We start from the raw sequence: 21,872 nt of genomic DNA, 5'->3' as shown, positions 1-21,872 counted from the left end.
TAGTGATGGATAAAAACTAGACTATTGGTGGAGAACACAAAGTAGTCTATACAGAAACATATATATTAACATAAACCTGATATTATACAATGTTATAAGGCAATATGACCTCAACAAAATAATTAAATTAAGAAAAATTTTAAAATTACTAAAAGCAAGATTTGTTTCAGAAGTCAGACTGTTAAAAGAAAAAGCATTGAGCTGATAAGTGATATGTAATGATTAAAGTTATTTACTTTGAATTAATTTAAGGGACCTATAAAATAGACAAGGAAAGAATTTACAGAATCTGACAGGTAATGATTTCAGCATGAAAGGTCAGAACAGTTCTTTCCTATGTAATAGAAGATGTAGATTCTAGACCTACTTTGACACTAGGAAGATTATGAAAAATATTACAAATATTTAAATTTAGGGATCTGATTATGATCCTTTCAGTTCTTTAATTCTGTAATTAAAATAGAAAATGATCATTATAAGGTTCTTACAGAGGTCAACGTTATTACACAGTCATAGGCATTTTCTTCTTCTTTGGCATCAGGCAAGGGGAAGAATTGTAAAGTGAATCCAGAAATTTCACTTTAAGGTGTTGTAAGCAAGGAGCAAACATTGTGTTCTACTACTATTGACATAGCAAAAGTTAAATGGAAGCTCTGCACAAAGATTTTTGCTACCAAATTGCTGTGTCATCTATAAGCTCATGAGGATTTGATTTTTGTTATACTAACAGTCATTTTGACATCCATGCTGTTTTTGAACTTGAGAGTTAATAAATAATAGCATTCCCTGATAAGGGCCCTGCTTATCTTACACATCTCTACTTGGACTACCTTCTCTGTCGTCCACTGTGCACTGATTACCCTGACCTTCTTCACTTTACATTAATTCCTATCATAGGGCTTCTGCACAAGGTTTTCTCTTTTGCCTTAATTGTTGTTCCCACTGTAATGCTTAAGTATGGTTCTATCTCATCATTCAGATCTTAATTTAGAAGTCACCTCTTAGAAAAGCCCCCATGTCCATCCAAGTAGAATTACCCAGTGACACATGCAACACACCATTACAATTTTCTGAGATTCCGTTATCATTCTATGACTTTATTTTCATTTGCATATATTGTTCATCTCATGCACTAGAATGTAAGCCCCAGGACAGAGGAAAACACAGTGTCTCATCCATCACTGTATACTCAGATCCTAGAAGAGTATCTGAGACTTTGTAAAACTCAGCAGACATTTTTCAGTAAATAAATGAACCTAATAAAAATAGTTGGTAATAATTAACGCAAGACATCTATTTCACATATTCATTTTGTATTTAAAAATAAAAATCTTGATTTAAATATTTTTGTTTGAAATATTGTAACTGATATTGCCATTATTGTCATCATATATATCATATTTTTTAATAAGAAAACCACAACAGAATGTTGAATCATGCTGTGACCTTAGGCTTCCCATTTACCTAGTCAAGGCAGGCAGTTTAAAAAGGCATTAGCATCTCTCTAGTGACAGCCAAAGAAGGATCTGAGAGAAAATAAATATCCTTTGGATTTAGAGACCCAAATCCAGAATGTAACAAGAAGAATCATTCTCCCATAGTTTAAAAAAATAGATCTATAGAGTTTTAGTGTTTTTCATAAAGAATATATATCTTCAAGACATAGACATTAGATTCTGAAGTATCTTGACTCCAGCATGATAGATTCTTATTCTGCTTCTCAAAAGGTTGAAAAAAAGAAGTGGAAAATTTTGGTAAAGTGGTAGCTTCCATATTAAATAGAAAATTACTAATCGGAGATTGTACTTGCTTCCAAAAGGAAATTTGACAGCAGGGACACCGGGAATATTCTAACTTGTAAAGTGCTTATATTTATTTATCCTCCCCTAGTTCTTACCCAACCTATGAAACTTAAAATATCAAAAAAAGTCTCTTTTAGACTTATATACATTGAACAATATTTATTAAGCACCTAGTGGGTGACTGGCAGTGGTCTACCCATATCATGAGTGAATAAACACAGTCCCTGCCCTTCCAGGGATTGCAATCTTGTGGGGAAAACAGAAAATAAAAACCAACAAATAAGGTTTTAAAGTACAGTTTGTGATCATTGATATTAAGAATATAACCTCTTGAAGAGCTAGAGAACAACTGAGGGGAGTGATTAGAGAAAAGCATCAGGAAAGACTTGACTAAGGAGGTGGAAGTCCGTCGGAAAATGGAAAAAATGACATGGAGCCAGCCAAGCAAAATCTCTGGAAAAGAGAATTCTAACAGCGATCAGATTAACAACAAAGGCCTTGAACTGGAAAATGCTTGAATTATTCAAAAGACAGTTTATAAAGAGAGAGAGAGAGAGAATAGTCAGAGCCTCGTGAGAAAAGAGATCAAGTACAAAGTGCACTGGAGAGGTAAGCAGCAACTTGACTGTAGTATCTTAACCTGATTTGCATACTTAAAACATACCCTTGTCTGCTGTGTACTGAATGGATTGGAATGAATAAGGGAGAGCAAGACCTCATTGTCCTTGTAGGAAAGATTTGTTCTTAGCATGTAAGCTAGTGACAACCCAGCATCCCTTGTTTCATCCACAGTTCCTTCACGGCATTTTTCACTTCTGTGTTCCTCAAGGTGTAGATCAAGGGATTTAACATGGGTGCAACAATAGTAAAGGACACAGCCATTGCCTTGTCTATGGGGTAAGTGGCCACAGGCCTCATGTACAAGAAAATGCATGGCACAAAGAACAAGATGACCACTGTAAGGTGGGAGCCACAGGTGGAGAGAGCTTTATGTCGCCCTACAGAGCTGTGAGACTTCAGGGAGTGAAGGATGACCACATAGGAAGTCATGAGGATAAGGAAGATGGTCACACACATCACCCCACTGTTGAGGATGACTAAGAGGCCCAGGATGTGGGTGTCCATGCAGGCCAGTTTCAGCAATGGAAACAAATCACACATAAAGTGATCAATGACATTGGGACCACAGAAGGGTATTTGATACATGAAGAGAAGCTGTATTACTGCATGGATAAATCCCCCCACCCAGGCCGCTCCCAGCAACAGGCAGCACACCTGAGGTCTCATGATGGTTCTGTAGTGCAGGGGCTTACAGATGGCCACATAGCGGTCATAGGCCATGACAATGAGAAGGATGATCCCCACACCACCAAAGAAATGCTCTGCAAAGAGCTGGGCCATGCACCCTTCAAAGGAGATAGTAGTGCTCTCAGAAAGGGAGTCCACGATCATCTTGGGGGCAATGACAGAAGAGTAGGTAGCATCCATGAGAGACAAGGAAGTAAGGAAAAAATACATAGGTGATCTCAGACTCTGACTCGTGATCATGGTTATCACAATGAGTAGGTTTCCCAAAATGGTGGACACATACATGATTAGAAAGATAGCAGAGAGTATTTTCCGCAGCTCTAGATTCTTTGTAATGCCCAAAAGAATGAATTCAGTCATATTGTTTGGAGTCTCCATTTACTGAGGGCTGATGTGAGCACATTGCTCTGAGCTGGAAAATCTACAGAAGAATAGTATTTTTAATTAGTAATCACTGAATGTACTGGACATTTTTGTGCTCTGTCTCACACCCTCTTGACCTACCTTTTTTCTCCAGCTATTGATACATGAACCACCTGCTAACAATTTTAGCCTGACAACAGCTTGATCTTACTGATTCCTCCAACAACACCTTCTTTCACTAGTGTTTCTTTTACTTTCTTTCCTGATACTTGCTGCTTGAGACACTTAGAAGACCCTGTTTCATCCTTCTGGTGCATAGACACATCTGGAAAGATGAAGGAATTAACACACCTTAAGGAGACCCTAGATCATCTGTAGATAGAAGCCAGTGGATAAACTGTAAGCAGCTTAACACAGTTTGGATTAACATTGTTTCTGTCCCTGTTTCACTCTCCCTGTTCATGCCTCCATTTCATTTTCCAAAATAACCTACCAACATAAAAGTTCTTCTTTCAGCCTCTGCTTTTTGGAAACATCAACCTAGGAAACTGACTTCCATTTATCACTTCCATTTATCACCCAAGAATCAAGATCTTGGAACCTTTCATATAAATTCTCATTCATTTATTCCATATATTTATTGAGCACCTGAGTGTGCTAGTTGAAGAGCCTCTTAAGACAAACAGGTCATAACCCAAGGATTCTCCACTTTTTAATAACTGTAATCTTTCCATCTACATTTTTTCTTTCTAAAATTGGATTATTATTATTATTATTATACTATTATAACATATTGCTAATATTCAATGACTCCCTATTATCTCTCAGCCTGTGGGTTGTCCTTGAGACATTTTCTTCATTTTAGAGATAAGATACTGAAGCTTAGAGAGGTGAAAAAAATGATGCCAAATTTCCACCACTGGTAAACATTGAGGCCAAATTCATATCCAGCTTTTCCTGATTCAAAATCAATACCAATAGCAAGCTATATTCTTATCTGATGATAATATCAGGCACTCAATGGGAAAGACACACCGTGATTCATGGTATAATTTCATTTTCATAATAATTGAATGAGATCAATTTATGCTTTCTGTGCTCATTTCACTAAACAACTCCACAATAAAATTCAATGGCAATTTCATAACAAAGAGCCTGTTCTAATTAATTATATATATATATATATAATCCAATCCTGAACCTAGAATTTCCAACCATTTACTAAGCTTCCAAGATTCTAACTGTTTTCCAGATATGCTGATTAAAGAAAAGAAAACCTTAAGTCTCTTTCTCTGCTCCAGGAAGAACCAGATCCAAATTAATTGACACTATGCACATGAGCCTCAATCTGTGTATATTATTCCCTCCATTTTTGCTTGTGAAGGGATGATTCCAGATGAAGCAAACAATTCTACAGAATAATTAAAATATCAATAAAACAAGTAATTTATTTTACGCTGTGTACAGCAAGGTGCTAGGTATGTCACATGCATTGTTGTAATTATTTTTCATATCACATGAGGTGTGTACTCTCACAAGTCCTATCTTGAAGATGAGGAAACTGAGACTTGGACACATTAAACATCACATGTAAAATGATTGGGTATTACGAATCCAGGTAATCTCATTTTGAAACACAAGTTCTCAACTTTTACGCTATATCATTGAAGTAGTGAACAGTGGCCTCAACTAGCTAAATACAATTTTCCTGCAGCCAAATGATAAAGTAAAATAATCGCTTCAGTAGCATAGGGTTACTTAAGCAGACTAACTTGTAACTTGGTAGGAATATACTAGAGATTGTTGCTTTAAATGGGCATGTAAACTATATGTTATTTAAGACTCCTGTAAATACTCAAAGACCCATTATTAGAATTATCCCTCTTACTAAACAAAGTATACAACAGCTGGGACACTCTTTATAAATCCACAATATGGACTAACCCCCACCTCTCCCACCTCCAGCCCAAGAACTTCAAAAGTTGTTTAGTAGCCCTAATGAGGTAGAAGGAACACATTCTTGGAAATCAAGATAACTAGGTTTTATTGCAGGTTGTCCCTCTAACTCCTAGGATACTTTGTTAGATTGCTCACTACACTGGGTCTCAGTTTCCTCATCTGGAGAATGAGACAGTTGTGGTAAATGAGTGGAATGCTAGGGCTTCAAAGGAGGCATCTCAGGGACTCTGGCCCTTTCAAACACAGCAGCTTGGCTCTTATCTGCATTAAATGTTTACACTTCCAAGTAAGATTTACTTTGAGTCATCTCATGATTTCAAATATTTTAAAAGAAAATACACTAGGGAAGATAATCATGCCCATTCTGTCTAAAAATCTATGAATTTATCATAAATCTCTTTTGAATACTAATACATATCTAAGCTTCTCAATCTGATATTCAAGAACCTCACCCCCCATCCCTCCCCTTCTCTCCCAAGAAATCAACATCATCATTTTGTATGTCTCCCTCCCACTGCAGTCCAGCCCAGCTCTTACTGCCAGAACACACACCTCAGTCTCTTTAGGACAGTGGGAAAGGCCATGGGTGCAGAATGAGCACACATTTTGCTAGTACTTGATACATATTTTCTCATATAATTCTCACATCTGGCTACATTTGGACATGTTTTATGCCTGAGAGAAAGCAGAATAATTGATTTGCTTAAGGCTACAGTTAGTAAGTGATAGAGCCTGGATTTGAATCCAAGAAGCTGATTTTATAGCTGATATGTGTTTCTTGTGTCTCAATTTCTTAGGAAGCAAAATAATTTCTTCAATAAAATCCTGGATAATAAGAAGTGATAGCAATGTGTTTAGTAAGTGTCTCTGGGTCATTAGCTTTTAATGAACAATCAGTGGCCCTGTGTTCCTCAGAAGATCTGTGCCCTGGGCACATAGATCATCAATAGTATATGTCTCGAATTAAAGGCTTTAAAAAGACTTTTTCCTCTTTATAACTCATCCTAACTCACTTTGTTTTCCTCGAGACATGTGCAGGGATGGAATTCTACCAAAGTACTTTTATGGGGTGGAAACTACTATACCATCATAGATACAAAATTAATGTGTTTTGAAATGCTTTCAGAAGGAGTTGGGTTAATCCCTGAATGACCTTTCTTGACATCATCACCTCATCTCTGAGCAAATCTTCAGCACCACCCTCAGCACCGGCACCAAAACCACACTTGTGGGTAGGGCTGCTCATAAATGAACATGTGTGCTTTTATATAGATAGATAAATAAATACATTTTTAAAGTCTGATTCATCTCTACATTAAAAATTAAAGCCAGAAATTTGATGTATCATTAACTAATCAAAACAGAAAGAAAACACCATATAGGTTCATTCTCAAATGTGATTAATAGAAAAATAAAGGTAAAAGAAAATTAGTACAAGAGAAAAGCAGAAACATATATAGAACTATATACATGTATAGTATGTATATGTGCATATATACACACACACAGAGACAGAGTTGCATGAAAGATCTCTCTAAAACCATCCTAGACATACCCAGCTAGTGCTGTTCCTTCCTTTCCTAAGAGCTCATCTCTGAAACAAGAACACACTCTTTTATTTGCTAATCTCATTATCTGGGTAGAGGCCAAAATGTAGACTCTCAAGTTTTAATAATTTTTCAAAGAAATTAAAGTAAATCAAGCTAAAAGCTGTTAATAGCTCAAGGCTCTACATCCCAAAGCTGCAATTTGTATGTACAGATAAAACTGGTAAACTGCTGACACATTTTAAGCATAACATAATTGTGTGTATAGGTGATTCAATTATTTCAATGATTTCAAAATGGTAGTTCAAAGTAATAATAACATGTTTAATATTCAAGTTATTAGTCACCTCCAAAACTCAGTCTGATGTCATCTCTATTGCCTCCAAAAGGCAGTTTACCTGATGGACCCAGTAAGTAGAAGGTAGACGTTGTGCAAGTAAAATTTCTAGGATCCTGTCAGCGTCACCAAATGCCTGGCCCCATGCAGGATGCACTCACATGAACTTTCATCTACAAAAGAGCTGGGAATCATGACATATTAGAGTTTCAACACAGCAAATCCAAGTGTGGAGGCAAGTAAGACCTGCGCTGGGAACAAATCATCCAATCATTTCATGGGAAGTTATTCTGATAGGACCAGAGTATCTAATGATTTTAAAGAAAGATTTAAAACAGATGCTGTAAGTGTCCAAAGACTTAAGTAGAAAACAACCTTTGTGGTGGTAGAGGAATTTAAGTTTCATCTGAATAGAAAATGTTGCCAAAAAAGACAGCCAGCTAAGCTGTTTACAAGATCATTTACAGAACTGTGTCTGCCATTTGGCTGCATTTTGAGCTTAACTTGTAAACAGTTTGCAATCTGTGTCTTAGAAGAAACATAATTAATAAGATGTCCCCCTTTGAGTAATAGACCTGGTCTAAAAGAGGGCACAGTGCCATTTTCAAATGGCACACAATTTCAAAATGAGCAGACTTGCATCATTGCAATTACATCCCTTTGAGGCTGTGTCTCTACTGGCTGAGGAGCTAATCACCATTACAGTGAATTCCCATCCACCCCTGCAATGATCCCACTTTTCCCAGGGGCTGAACTTCACTGGAGCCAGGCCAAGCTGATGCTCCACAAGCACAAAATCAGATCGTGGTGTTAACTATTCAATTATTTGCTCCTCAGCTAAAGTCTCTTTTTCAAGAACAGAACGGCCATACAATGATCCATCTGTCTGATAATGTAAATGAAGAAAAGTTAATAGGATTTATTCTTGGCCACCAGCTAGTACCAAGACCAAATTTTTCTATCACTTAATCTGGTGCTCTTTCATCTTTTAAGAGTATTATTAAAATTATATCTCATCTAAATGAAGGACTGTTGCCATTATTAAAGATTAAAAAAGTACCTCAGCCAGAAAAAATGATTAATTCTGTCTCCCTCCATAACAATTTGTACTCTTAAATGACATGTTTTCAGTTTAGAAATATTTACAATTTTTACTCTTAAATGACATGTTTTCAGTTTAGAAATATTTGAGGTTATAGTCTTTATGCTTTTTCCATCTTCAATAGTAAAAAATATCAATATCCTACATTTACAACATACTTCACAGATTACAACTTGTTCATCGACATGATTCAACTACATACCCTGGGAAGCCTCCTGAGAAGGAAGAGTCAGTTTTACAAAATATGATCCTCACAAGTGATGGGCCAACCTCTGCACTTGGAATATCTTTACTAACATTCTAAAACTACTCCATGCTCTCACCTAACCATGGGTTAGACAGTGCTCCTCAATATTTCTATTTCATTATTGCTCCCCTGAGGCACCTTTTTAGACATTCCATTCCCCTAATCACTCCCCTAAAATATTAACACCACAGATATATTATTTATGTATTTATGCATATCTGAGCTCTATACATAAAAAAGTAAGATATTTTCATCTCCCAAGAAACCATTTTTACCTACTTGGGAGAGATACCATCCCTACTGCAAATGCATGTGTTAGAGTAATCTTCTCATAAAAAGAAGGGAGTGGGGCTAGCCCCATGGCTGAGTGGTTAAGTTCGCACACTCTGCTTTGGCACCCCAGGGTTTTGCCTGTTCGGATCCTGAGTGCGGACATGGCACCGCTCACCAGGCCATGCTGAGGTGGCACCCCACATGCCACAACTAGAAGGACCCACAACTAAAACACTACAAAACTATATACCAAGGGGCTTTGGGGAGAAAAAGGAAAAATAAAAAATCTTAATCTTGAATGCCTGGGTTTATGGGCTGGGGAAGAAAGTATTTTTAAACACGAGAAGTGGTGATTCACTAAGCATTTATTCATCACCCAATAGGTGCCAGACACTGCAGACAATATGCCAGGAACTAAGGTAGGCACAGTGAGGAAACACACATGAATAGTATATGTGTTATGGTAGGTACTGGGGAGGGTGTGTCAACAATGACTTATATATTTCCCTAATGTGTCTGCTTATGACAGATATTTATTGACCATGTCTTTCTTTCCACAGTTAGAGCTTTGGGTTCTAATGAGAATTCTCCTGGAAGAGAGCATAACTCTAACTTTTAAAAATATACCTGAGAGTTACAGTTTGTAAACTCTCAGTCACAGGGAAAAGCTGAGGAGCATGAGGCACCAAAATGAGTGAATAAAGTCACAGGCAGATGAAGAGTCTAGATCTCATGTACATAGCCCAATATTTTCTCAGTAAATTACACATCAGATGTTGTCCTATAGATGATTTATAAGTGACAGATACTAGATGTCTGAAGAGATAGAAAACATCACAGGGGAAATAAGAAGAATTGAAACAATTACTGAGGCAAGGCGTGGCAAGGACATGCTCCACTTTGGTGGCCCAGGGTTTGCTGGTTCAGATGCTGGGTGCAGACCTATGCACTACTTGTCAGGCCATGCTGTGGCAGGCATCCCATATATAAAGTAGAGGAAGAGGGGCATGGATGTTAGCTCAGGGCCAGTATTCCTCAGAAAAAAAGAGGAGAATTGGTGGCAGATCTTAGTTCAGGGCTAATCTTGCTCAAAAACAAAAAAAAAGCATGCCAAAATGTATGGGATGCAGCTAAAACGGTTCTAAGAGGGAATTTTACAGAAATACAGGCATACCTCAACAAACAAGAAAAATCTCAAATAAACAATTTAACAGTGCACCTAAAGGAACCAGAAAAAGAAGAACAAAGTCCAAAATAAGCAAAAGGAAGGGAATAATAAAAAGCAGAGCAGAAATAAATGAAATAGAGACTAAAACAATAGAAAAAAAATCAATGAAACTAAGAGCTGTTTCTTAGAAAAGATAAACAAAATTGACAAGACTTTAGCTGGACTCACCAAGAAAAAAGAGAGAAAGCTCAAATAAATGCAATCAGAAGCAAAAGATGAGAATTACAACAGACACCTCAGAAATAAAAAAGATTACAAGAGAATACTACAAAAGGCTATATGCCCACAAATTGGATAATCTAGAAGAAATGCCTACATTCTTACAATTAGGCAACCTTTCAAAACTGAATCAAGAAGAAATAGACAATTTGAATAAACCAATCACCAATAATGAGATTGAACAGTAATCAAATACCTCCCAAAAACTAAAAGTCCAGGACCAGAGGGCCTCCCTGGTGAATTATACCAAACATTCAGAGAAGACTTAAAACCTATCCTTCTCAAACTCTTCCAAAAAATTGAAAGGAGAGGAAGCTTCTTAACTCATTTTATGAAGATAACTTTACTCTGATACAAAACCCAGACAAGGACAACACAAGAAAAGAAAATTACAGGCCAATATCAGTGATGAACATTGATGCAACAATCCTCAACAAAATACTAGCAAATGCAATACAACAATATATTAAAAAGATCATACAACATGATCAAGCGGTATTTATTCCAAGAATGCAGGGATGGTTCAACATCAACAAGTCAATCAACGTGATATACCACATTAACAAAATGAATAATAAAAATCTCTTGATCATCTCAATATATGCAGAAAAAGGATTTGACAAGACACAGCATCCATTTATTATAAAAACCCTGAAGAAAATGGGTATTCAAAGAAAGTACCTCAATGTAATAAAGGCCATATATAACAAACACACAGTTGATATCATTCTCCATGGAGAAAAGCTGAAAGCTATCCCTCTAAGAACAGAAACCAGACAAGGATGCCCACTGTCACCACTCTTATTTAACACATTATTGGAATCAGGCAAGAAAATGAAATAAAAGCAATCCAAATTGGAAAGGAAGAAGAGAAATTGTCACTATTTGCAGATGACATTATTTTATAGATAGAAAACCCTAAAGAATCCACCAAAAAACTTTTGTAAATAATAAATGAATATGGTAAAGTTGCAGGATACAAAATCAACATACAGAAATCAATTGTGTTTCTATACACTAAAAACGATGTATTAGAAAGAGGAATTAAGAATACAATCCCATTTACAATCACGATGAAAAAAAATACAATACCTAGGAATAAACTTAACCGAAGGTGTGAAAGACTTGTACACTGAAAACTATAAAACGTTCTTGAAAGAAATTTAAAAATATAGAAAGACATTCCATGCTCTTGGATTGGAAGAATTAACATAGTTAAAATGTCCGTTCTCCCTAAAGCAATCTACGTATTCAATGCAATCCCTGTAACAATTCCAAATACATTCTTCACAGAAATAGAAGAAATAATCCTAAAATTTATATGAAATGAATATTTTATGAAAATTTATAAGAAAAAACTTGAAACACCCCAAATAACAAAAAGAATCCTGAGAAAAAGAACAAAGCTGAAGGTATCACAATCCTTAACTTCAAAATATACTACAAAGTTTTAGTGATCAAAATAACATGGTACTGGCACAAAAATAGACACACAGAGTAATGGAACAGAATTGAGAGCCAAGAAATAAATCACACATCTATGGACAGCTAATTTTCAACAAGGGAGCCAAGAATATACAATGGACAAAGGAAAGTCTCTTCAATAAATGGTGCTGAGAAAACAGGACAGCAGCATGCAAAAGAATGAAGAATGAAAGTAGAACATTATCTTACACCGTACACAAAAATTAACTCAAAATGGATTAAAGATTTGAATGTAAAATAGAAAACTTCCAGAAGAAAACATAGGCAGTATGCTCTTTGACATCGGTCTTGGCAGCATATTTTCAAGTACCATGTCTGACCAGGCAATGGAAACAATAGAAAAAATAAACAAATGTGACTTCATCAAACTAACAATTTTCTGCACAGGAAAGGAAAGTGTCAACAAATGAAAATACAACCTAACAATTGGGAGAATATATTTGCAAACCATTTATCTGGTAATGGGTTAATATCCAAAATATATAAAGAACTCATACACCTCAACAACAAGAAAGCAAACAACCCAATTAAAAAAATGGGCAAAAGATCTGAACAGACATTTCTCCAAAGAAGATATACAGAATGACAACAGGCACACAAAAAGAGGTTCAATATCACTAACTGTCAGGGAAATGCAAATCAAAACTTCAACGAGATATCACCTCACTCTGGTCAGAACGGCTATAGCTAACAAGACAGGAAATAATGTGTTGGAGAGGATGTGGAGAAAAGGAAATTTTCATACACTGCTGGTGGGAGTGAAAATTATTGCAGCCACAATGGAAAACAGTATGGAGATTCCTCAAAATATTAAGAATAGGTCTACCATATGATCCAGCTATTCCACTGCTGGGTATTTATCCAAGAATGTGAAAACATGAATGCATGAAAATACATGCACTGCTATGTTCATTGAAGCTTTATTCACAATAGCCAAGACTTGGAAGCAACCTAGGTGCCCATCGAGGAGTGACTGGATAAAGAAGATGTGGTATATATGCACAATGGAATACTACTCAACCATGAAAATGCTGAATCTGGCCATTTGTGATACCATGGATGGATCTTGAAGGCATTAAATGCTAAAGGAAACAAGTCAGAGGGAGAAAGTCAAATACCGTATGGTCTTATTCATAAATAGAAGATAAAAACAACAAGCAAACACACAGAGATGGAGATTGCATTGGTGGTTACCAGAGGAGAAGCGGGAGGGAGGAGGACGAAAGAGTTGATTAGGCACATGAGCATGGTGATGGATTTTAACTAGTCTTTGGTTGGTAAACATGATGTAATCCAAACAGAAATCAAAATGCAATGATGTACACCCAAAATTTATATTTTAAAAACCAATTTTTCTACAATAAAAAAACAAACACACCAAAAAAAGTAGAAATTTAATGTGGAAAATAGAAATAGTCTACTATATAAGATATAAAGTACTATACATGTATACACACACAAACAGGTATATATTACTCACTGTAAGTACCTATTACATGTTCACTCAGTCAATAAATATTTATTGGACATTTACTATGTATACTAATGTATGTTTGCCCATATAAAGCCATAAAAAGTATCCTTGTTAAATGCCTTTAGTGATCCCCCCTGAAATTTATTACCAAACAGCAGCAGCTCATCCATCCACGAGATCCTCCCACTCCATTATGTTTCTGCCATATGCATTCTCATGTCTCCTCCTCCCATCCTCCCATAACATCCATTATCCATCATTCCTGGTTACAAGATATTGCATTGCCAGTAGAATGAGGAAGTTCAGGGACATAAATTTTCCAAAGGGGAGAAAAGAGAAAACACTGCTATAATAAAATGTTCTGTGCAAAAAATGTTTCTTTTCCTTTCAAAGATAATAGATAAAGAGCTTTATTTTTTAATGATCCAAAATGTAGATCTTATGTATATGTGAACACAAAGTGCACAGCTTCACTGCATTCCCTTATTCTGAGGTGGACTCCCCAACAGATCAGAAGAGTACAGAGACATAAAGTAGGAATAAGACAGTATTAATAAAAGTGATTTAGAAATAACTACAGAGAAATAGAAATTACTTTGTTTTTTTTACATTGTCTCCACAATAATCTTTCTAGGAACAAACCTGAAAAGAAAAAAATTTTAAAAGAGAAAAATCATTATGTACAAATATTTTCAATACAATTATTAAGAGCTGTGGAAAATTGGAAAATACATGGAATAGCCAACATCGGAGAAATGGGTAAGTAAAATACAGCACATCTCTGAAGAACATGTAGTTTTTAACAGAGATGTTTTTAAAAATTGTGCAACATCACAGCAAAATTCTTCTGTTGTAATATTAAGTGGGGAAAAATTTGAATGCTATTTGAAGAGATAATATGATTCTAACTAATTTAAATATATATTAATAAGAAAAAAAGACCCCAAAATATTTCTACTTCTAAATTAGTAGTATGGTAATTGATTCCATCATTCTTTATGCTTGGCATGCTGAAGAAGAGATTTAAAACTGAGATTGGTGGGGGTGAGGAGTGATTATGTGATTTGTAAGGTCCATTTAAACATGATATTCTACAATTATATCATTTCCTGGAAAAAAAACCTCACCTACAAAGTTGTCTGACATTGTTCCATAGCCAAGACCCCAGGCAGCTGTTAGTTCACCAAAAAAGAAGCAAAATTGTGAGATTGAAAATGACAACTAGCTCAGCTACGATAAATGTCTTGGTTGATTCATAAATGGCAGCTTGGATAAGGCCTTTCTCTTGAGCCTCATAAGTGCTAACACATATCCTGTTTGGAGGTAAATCCTGTGAAGTTTCTTAGCTGTGGCTAACTAGACCTCAGGGGTATTTCACCACCTTAGCAGATCTTACCCACAACCCAATTATTTCAGGTAACTTAAGTGAACTTCAGAAGAGAACTTTTAGAGCATTCATCTTTAATTTTTAACTCCTTCCTTAAGTCTACATGAAGACAAAACACCATGAGAAGAGAAAAAAAGTCATCTACTTATAAATTTGTATATTTGATAATAAATGAATTCAATATGGGGTCTGTATATTTGATATTGCATATATTAAACATTTCAGTGTGTCACCATCTGACTTTAAAATTTTTCATTATAATATTTTGGTTTTTTTAATCAATCTACTCTTCATGGTGATCATAATTTTTAAATCTTGTTTTTAGATATACATTAAGTGATAGTTACAAATCCTATTATAATATTGGCACTTCCACCAGGTAAAGTTTACAGTACTTCTTCAAAGTAGTTGTTTCCTGTCCAATTGTGGAATTAGAGTAACATGATAATGATGAAAATAACACAGCTAACGTGATGAGTAGTAAGGTTGTTTTAGGACCCATAAACCTGTCTAGCCTAGTGCCACAAGGCCTAGGGCAGCATAAAATTGAAAAAGAGACGAGTTAGGTCTAAATCAGTGAGTGCTGTCCATGAAGGTAATTTTTCAAAAGAGAAGTTCCTGGAGCTATTTCAGGAAAATCTCTTCCCAGAATACAAATCTAAAGATAGAATAGTTTGAAACCCTGGACAGACAGCAACACAGATTTTAAAACTGCAAGGGTAAACCAGAAGGAAAGCAGAAGAAATTATGTTTGGATCATATCACAGTTGGTCCGAAACTAGTTGAGGTATGGTTTGATGTTTGATAGGTTCAGAGACTAATTTCACAAAAATGAGCTCCTGCCAAAGTGTTTTTTTAATAGGCAGCTTCATGCATTTCAGTAGGTAGAGGAACACGGTCTCAAGGTAACAACACTCTCACTGGTAGAGCTCACATTGTCGTAGTCCAATCCAAAGACTCTTTCATCCAAGAAGGACTTCTCCTACGTGGTTTGTTTACCAAGAACGGAAAAGTTTGGGGAGGTGGGCTATGGTCAATTGCCAGCCTATAGACACATAATTTCTCATAACTCTTCCAATTTTGTTTCTCCTAACTGAACTAGAAGCAAATATAACAATATTTATGGTACTAAAAATATTGATGTGGACAGATTCACAGAAGTTGGAAACACTTTCTAAATTACCTGAGTAAACTACTTGCAGAAATAGGAAAAGCTGTTTAAGGTCATGGAATGAGATGATGACACAGTGAGAAATAAAACCTATGCTTCCCGATCCTGAAGCTGATGTTCTTACTCTCCATCACATTTCCATAATCAGAATATGCTAGCTAAAGATTGTTACATCATGGAGTCCATTGATTTCTTCAGTAAAACATACGATACTTATAAGATGGGAGGCTAGATCTTTCTGTCAAAAGGGGAAGCTATGACATGCATCTATGCATGTGTCATAGGCATATCTATGACGTGCATGCACACTGTATTTTGATAACAAACTTCGTTTTTGAAAAGAGCCAAAATTAATTCACAACAATGCCTTATAAGTTAGGTAAGTTGTTTAGCTGAGAAATACTTTCTTTGGGTCAACTATGGAGTAAAGGTTCCTGCTTTTTTATATTCCTTATAAATTATCTTCTAAAGCAGTTTCAAAGATTCCAGATTCAAGGAACTAAGTATAAAGTCAACTTTTAAATAGTAAATTATTTTTCAGATATATTTTACCACATGATTTTGAAAAATGCCTGCATTTAATTGCCACTAATGATCTTTAGTCTAATAAATTGTCTCTTCCTACAGCATATAATCAAAAAATATGTTTACCTGCCAAGCCATAATCAAATACTAGCCCCAAGGAATTCTGTCTAATGAAAAGGTTATAGTAAGTAGAGTAAAAATATTTGAGTTCAAGGGTGACTTAGGTCTTCTATGATCTAGTTATTTAAGCTTTCTGATTCTTTATTTTTTCTATAAAATAAGAACATTGGATCTCAATTTTATAAAGTTGTGGTAACCATGTGAGGACACTTTAAAAAGCTCACATTGGTTTAAATACAATTAATTTTTATAATCTCTGACAACTTTTACTTAACAGAATAAGAAACCTAAAATAATGTTAAACATTAGGTATATCTAGTGTGTGTCAAGAGGGTATTGGCAAGTATCCTTTTCCTAATTATATTCCACTCTGTCATAGGTACCTGTAAGTAGTACGGCTTTCTGAATACCAACTGTTTATATACGCAGGCACTTTATACAACTCTGTAATTAGAAAAGAAAGTGTTTCAATTTGCTGCAAAGCAAGAGAGGTTCTGATAGAAATGCTGCTTTTTTTCTGATAACCTTTGGAATGGTTGAAAGAACATCAAATTTGGATTTAGAACAATGTGGAACTGAATACTGGCTCAGTCTCTGACATTAGGCTGGTTATTTAACCATCTTGAACTTCATTTTCTCTGATCTCTAAAATAGGAATAATCATAATTACACCTACCATGTAAACGTGCTGTCTCAGGTGAGAGGTATGAGATGGGCTTTAAAGTAATAAAACATAAAAATGCAAAACTCGTGGAGGAAATAAAATCATCTTAGTTCATTTATTATCTGAAATTGTCTTCCTGTTTAAAAACCTTCTAATGGTATATTCAACTCTGCATTCCTTACTGTGTAGCTAACAGGGTTTAACATGGGATAACAAGAGTATAGAAAACTCCTATGGCCTTATCCATGGGAAGATTAGCTACTGGTCACAGGTATATAAAAATACAGGGTATGAAGAACAAAACAACAGCTGTGTTGTGGGAGCCACAGGTAGATAGGGCCTTTCTCTTCCAGGGAGAGCTGTGAGTCCTCCAGGAGCACAGGATGGCCACATAAGGTACCAATAGCATTACAAAAGTTATCATAGGAATTACTCCACCATTGGCAGCAACCAAGAAACCACCAAGGAATGTGTTAGTGCAGGCAAGTTGTATCAGGGGAAAAATGTCACACATGAAGTGATCCATAACATTGGAGCCACAGAATGCAAGCCAGAAAGTAACTAGAATCTGTACAACATAGTGGAAAAAAACCAGTGCCCAACACACCCCCACCAGGAGGCAGCACATGCAGTGGCTCATGATGGTCACATAGTGCAGAGGTCAACAGATGGCGACGTAGTCATCATAGGCCATGAACACAAGAAGGACAATCTCTGAAGCTCCTAATAAATGTTCAATAAAGATGTGTGTCATGCAGCTATGGAAGGAGACAGCTTTTGAATCTGAGAACAAATCAGCTAGCAATTTAGGGATTATGGAATAGGAATAGCATGCATCTATCAAAGACAAGAAGGCCAGGAAGAAATACATTGGGAAGTCCAAAGTCTGGCTGCAGATTATAGTACCCACAATGAGCAGGTTGCCCATGACAGGGACAATGTAGGTGATAAATAATACCAAAAATAGGATTCTCTGATTCTAAGGATTCTGTGTAAGTCCCATTAGAATGAATTCAGTCACATTCATCCTGTCTTCTTTCATTTCAATAGCAATAATGAATTCAGAATTGGAGAATTAACATGTAAAGACAATATTTTCAATAGCAAGGTGATGAGAACTTCACATTTTAGGTTTTCAGGTAAACCCAAAGCATTTCAATAATTTAAGCTACTTTCTTTCATCATATGCCAGAGGGGAAGAAACATGCTACTTTTTTTATTTTATAAAAGAGTGAACTTTTGAAGCTAACTCAGCTTCTTACAAGGATGCTGAAACCCTTCTTCAATACTTTCTGACAAGTGGTCACTGGGCCTTTGCTAGAGGACAGCCAGGCACAGGGAGCTCACCATACAATAAACTAGATTGCTTCTCTGCCAGTAAAAAATGTTAAAAACTCTTCCTTAAATATTAAGAAAAAAACTGTACAACTATTGGTTCTGGATTTGCACATTGTTGATACACAGATTAAGTCTAATTCACCCCTACTTCCATTTCAAAGCCCTTTAAATAAGTCACAGAGAAGTAGGGCTGTGGCTATCTTCTTCATCTGTTTATCCCCAGCAGTTGGTTTAGTATCTGATGCATTTATTTATTCAACAAACATTAAGTGAATAAATAAGTTGGAAGACTACTTATTTCCTCTGTGTTTTCTTTTTTCCAGCTAACTCCAAAAGAAGTGTTTTCTCTGTTTCACAGGAAAAAATTGATAAACTGTTGGAATGTGAACTACACAAACACATTTTACCCCTTCAGTTCTACTCTCACTCTCTCTGCCTTGGGCAGCTGCCATCCCTAGCTGGCTTCCCTTACCTCTGGCAAACAGGTAGTACTAGCTGAATGTTAGGGGGCAGGTGAGAAGAAAAGAATATCAGAGTATTTATTGTCCAGGTTCCCTCCTGTGTTCTGTCAAAGACTCAGTGCCTTTAACTGAGGCTGCACTCTTCTAGGTGGACCCTCTGGGTCCCTGTGATCATTCTCTCCCCTGCTCTCTAAGGCCTAGTTGTGGGAATGGCTTTCTCTGTCATTAGCCTTGGAGTGCTTTATCATCCCTTATTAGTTTCTCTTAACCCTATCCAGACCTCGATAATCATAATTACACTCTTTTTAATCTCTCATTTTAAGTATGCTGTTTCAGGACTCCTACAGGTGCAGAAAGTTTGTCATTTTTTTCTTTGTAAATAAATAAAAATAAATGAAAAGATAGTTTTCCCTTTAAATAAATTTATTTTATTTAAAAAGCATCTTTACGGGGCCGGCCCGGTAGCACAGCGGTTAAGTTCACATGTTCCACTTCTCGGTGGCCCAGGGTTCGCCGGTTCGGATCCCAGGTGCGGACATGGCACCGCTTGGCACGCTATGCTGTGGTAGGCGTCCCATATATAAAGTAGAGGAAGATGGGCACAGATGTTGGCTCAGGGCCAGGCTTCCTCAGCAAAAAGAGGAGGACTGGAAGTAGTTAGCTCAGGGCTAATCTTCCTAAAAAAAATTAAATAAATAAATAAATGAATAAATAAGTAAAAAGCATCTTTACTTCTTCTGATGTATAGCTGTTAAATAAATTTAACTTTTTTCGGGAAAAAATATTGTATAAGACTTTGAAATGTAACATAAAGTTATTGAGTGTCTTAAACGGAAATCTACAGCACTCTCTTTGGGGTTTTGTGATTCTATAGGGTTTGTGCCTTTCAACACCTTTAAGCAATCTTACAACTCTTTAAGTTTTAGAAAACTGATAATGCAAATAATTCTTATCTATAGAAATGCAAATATTGTCTGATGAAAGTTCAATTGATTTCTCTGAATTACAGATAAAGCCAGTTTTGCATTTCTTTGAAAATTTATTACATATCCTTGATTGAACATTGTAAGTGTGGAGCACTGAATTCTCCTTTAGACTGATTATAATATCTTACTAGTTCCCTAATTAATGGGCTAAAAAAATCTTCCTCGTGTGTTCATTTTACATTTGTATGAGAGCCATGAATTCACTTTTTTAAAAGTTCTTTTGCTTTTAGATATTAGAATAGGGACCATTATATTTTAGAGAGAGAAACTAAAGACTCATAAAAATCCAGATATTCTCACACTGTGTTATTTCATCATGAGTTTTCTGTTTTATTTTGTTTAGGATTTCTTTCTATTTAATTAATTTATAAAACTTCTCCTTTAAAACTTGCTTTGAATTCACATGAAAATAAGATATGTTGTTTAAAAAACATTTTTATTAACCTCCCAATTCCACTCCCAGCCAGAATTAGCAAATATGAATATCCTTATCGATCAAAAGAAAAACCAAGCTGTTGAAGAAATTATGTCAATTTATCCATGGTGTGTGTGAGTGTGTGTGTGTGTGTGGAGAAGGATTATGTAATGAAATATAGTTTTTGCTCTATTTAATCATTCATTTATAAGTTCATTTCCAAATATTTACTAATTATCTGCTATGCACCCAGCCCTCTAAGAGGTGGTGATATAGCTGTAAAAAAACTCACAAAGCTCTACTTTCATGGAACTTACATTCTACTAGGGAGAGACAGAAAATGGCACATGAAAAAAGGAATTATATACCTATGAGAACAATAAAGCAGGGAAAAGGATACATGGAGTCTGGGAAGAAGGATTTTCTATAACGGAGTCAGAGAAGGCTTCTTTGAGAAGGAAATGCATAAGCCAAACTTTAAGAAAGCAAGGAAGGAGCTACAAAGATATCTAAGGAAACAAAGTTCCAGGTAGAGGGATCAGTAAGTGAAAAGTCCCTGAGGAGGGAGCATGGTTGGTATAATAGATCAAAGGAGGCCAGTGCAACTGGCCTGGAATGATTAAGGATTAGTGGATGGTAGATCTTGAGAGGCCCTTGTAGATAATTGGAAGAGGTATGACTTTATTCTAAGTGACAAGTAAAGCCATTGGAAGATTTTTCACAGAAGAATGGCAGATCCTGACATAACTGTCAAAGGGATTATTCTGGCTACCAAACAGAGAATAGGTTATTAGAGGAGCAAGAGTAGAAACAGCAGACTAATTAGGAGGTTATTGCAACCATCCACCTGAAAAGGGATGGTGGTTTGGACCAGGATGGCAGATGTATAATGAAGGTGAATCCAACAGAATTTGCTGATGGACTTGATGTGGATGTAAAGAAAGAAAAGAGTAAAAATTATTCCAAAGTTTTAGATGACATCACTTGAAGACAATGCTGTCATTTACTGAAACGACTTCATGTCTAGACGTCACAACTGACACAGTCAAAATTTGAGTGTTTATCAAGTGCTAGAAACAGTTAACCTTCATAACAACATTGAGACACTGTTATCCTTATTTAATAAGTGAAATAACTAAGACTTAGAGAGGGTGAAGAAGCCATCCAATGTAAATCAGTAGGCTGTGATCCTCGACGTTCATTGAAATAAAGAGCAAAGATAATTCTATAAAATGTATTTAACTTATGAAACTCTTTACTGTTTACTGAAGATAATTGGGTTAAATGGTGTCTGGGAGTGAGATAGCTACTAGCTCAGTAATTGGCACAAAGCAGACTACAACATAAGTAGGTAGCAATATCAATTATTTCAATTCTTATTGAATAGTTTTAGAAGAGTACAAATTGACTGTACAAATTGATGACATTTGACTATAACTATTAATATTACCATATTCTTCC

The 21,872-nt window shown here is 35.9% G+C and overlaps 1 protein-coding gene across 1 annotated transcript; it reads right to left on the bottom strand.

Annotated features, from left to right (window-relative positions):
• Window positions 1-2,558: 2,558 nt before the first annotated feature.
• LOC106821852 (olfactory receptor 4C6-like) lies at window positions 2,559-3,488 on the bottom strand. The gene has a single exon (XM_014826740.3). It carries the CDS (start codon window positions 3,486-3,488, stop codon window positions 2,559-2,561), a length of 930 nt encoding a protein of 309 aa, XP_014682226.3.
• Between the last annotated feature and the right edge of the window lie 18,384 nt (window positions 3,489-21,872).

This window comes from Equus asinus, chromosome 17 (genome assembly GCF_041296235.1).
Source record: "Equus asinus isolate D_3611 breed Donkey chromosome 17, EquAss-T2T_v2, whole genome shotgun sequence".
Taxonomy (NCBI): Eukaryota; Metazoa; Chordata; class Mammalia; order Perissodactyla; family Equidae; genus Equus; species Equus asinus.
The sequence above is the reverse complement of the archived record's forward strand: the minus strand, read 5'-3'. Positions and strand labels throughout refer to the sequence as shown.

Excerpts from the sequence above, each read along its gene's own strand:
- LOC106821852 (XM_014826740.3), bottom strand. The coding sequence starts at position 3,488 with ATGGAGACTCCAAACAATATGACTGAATTCATTCTTTTGGGCATTACA.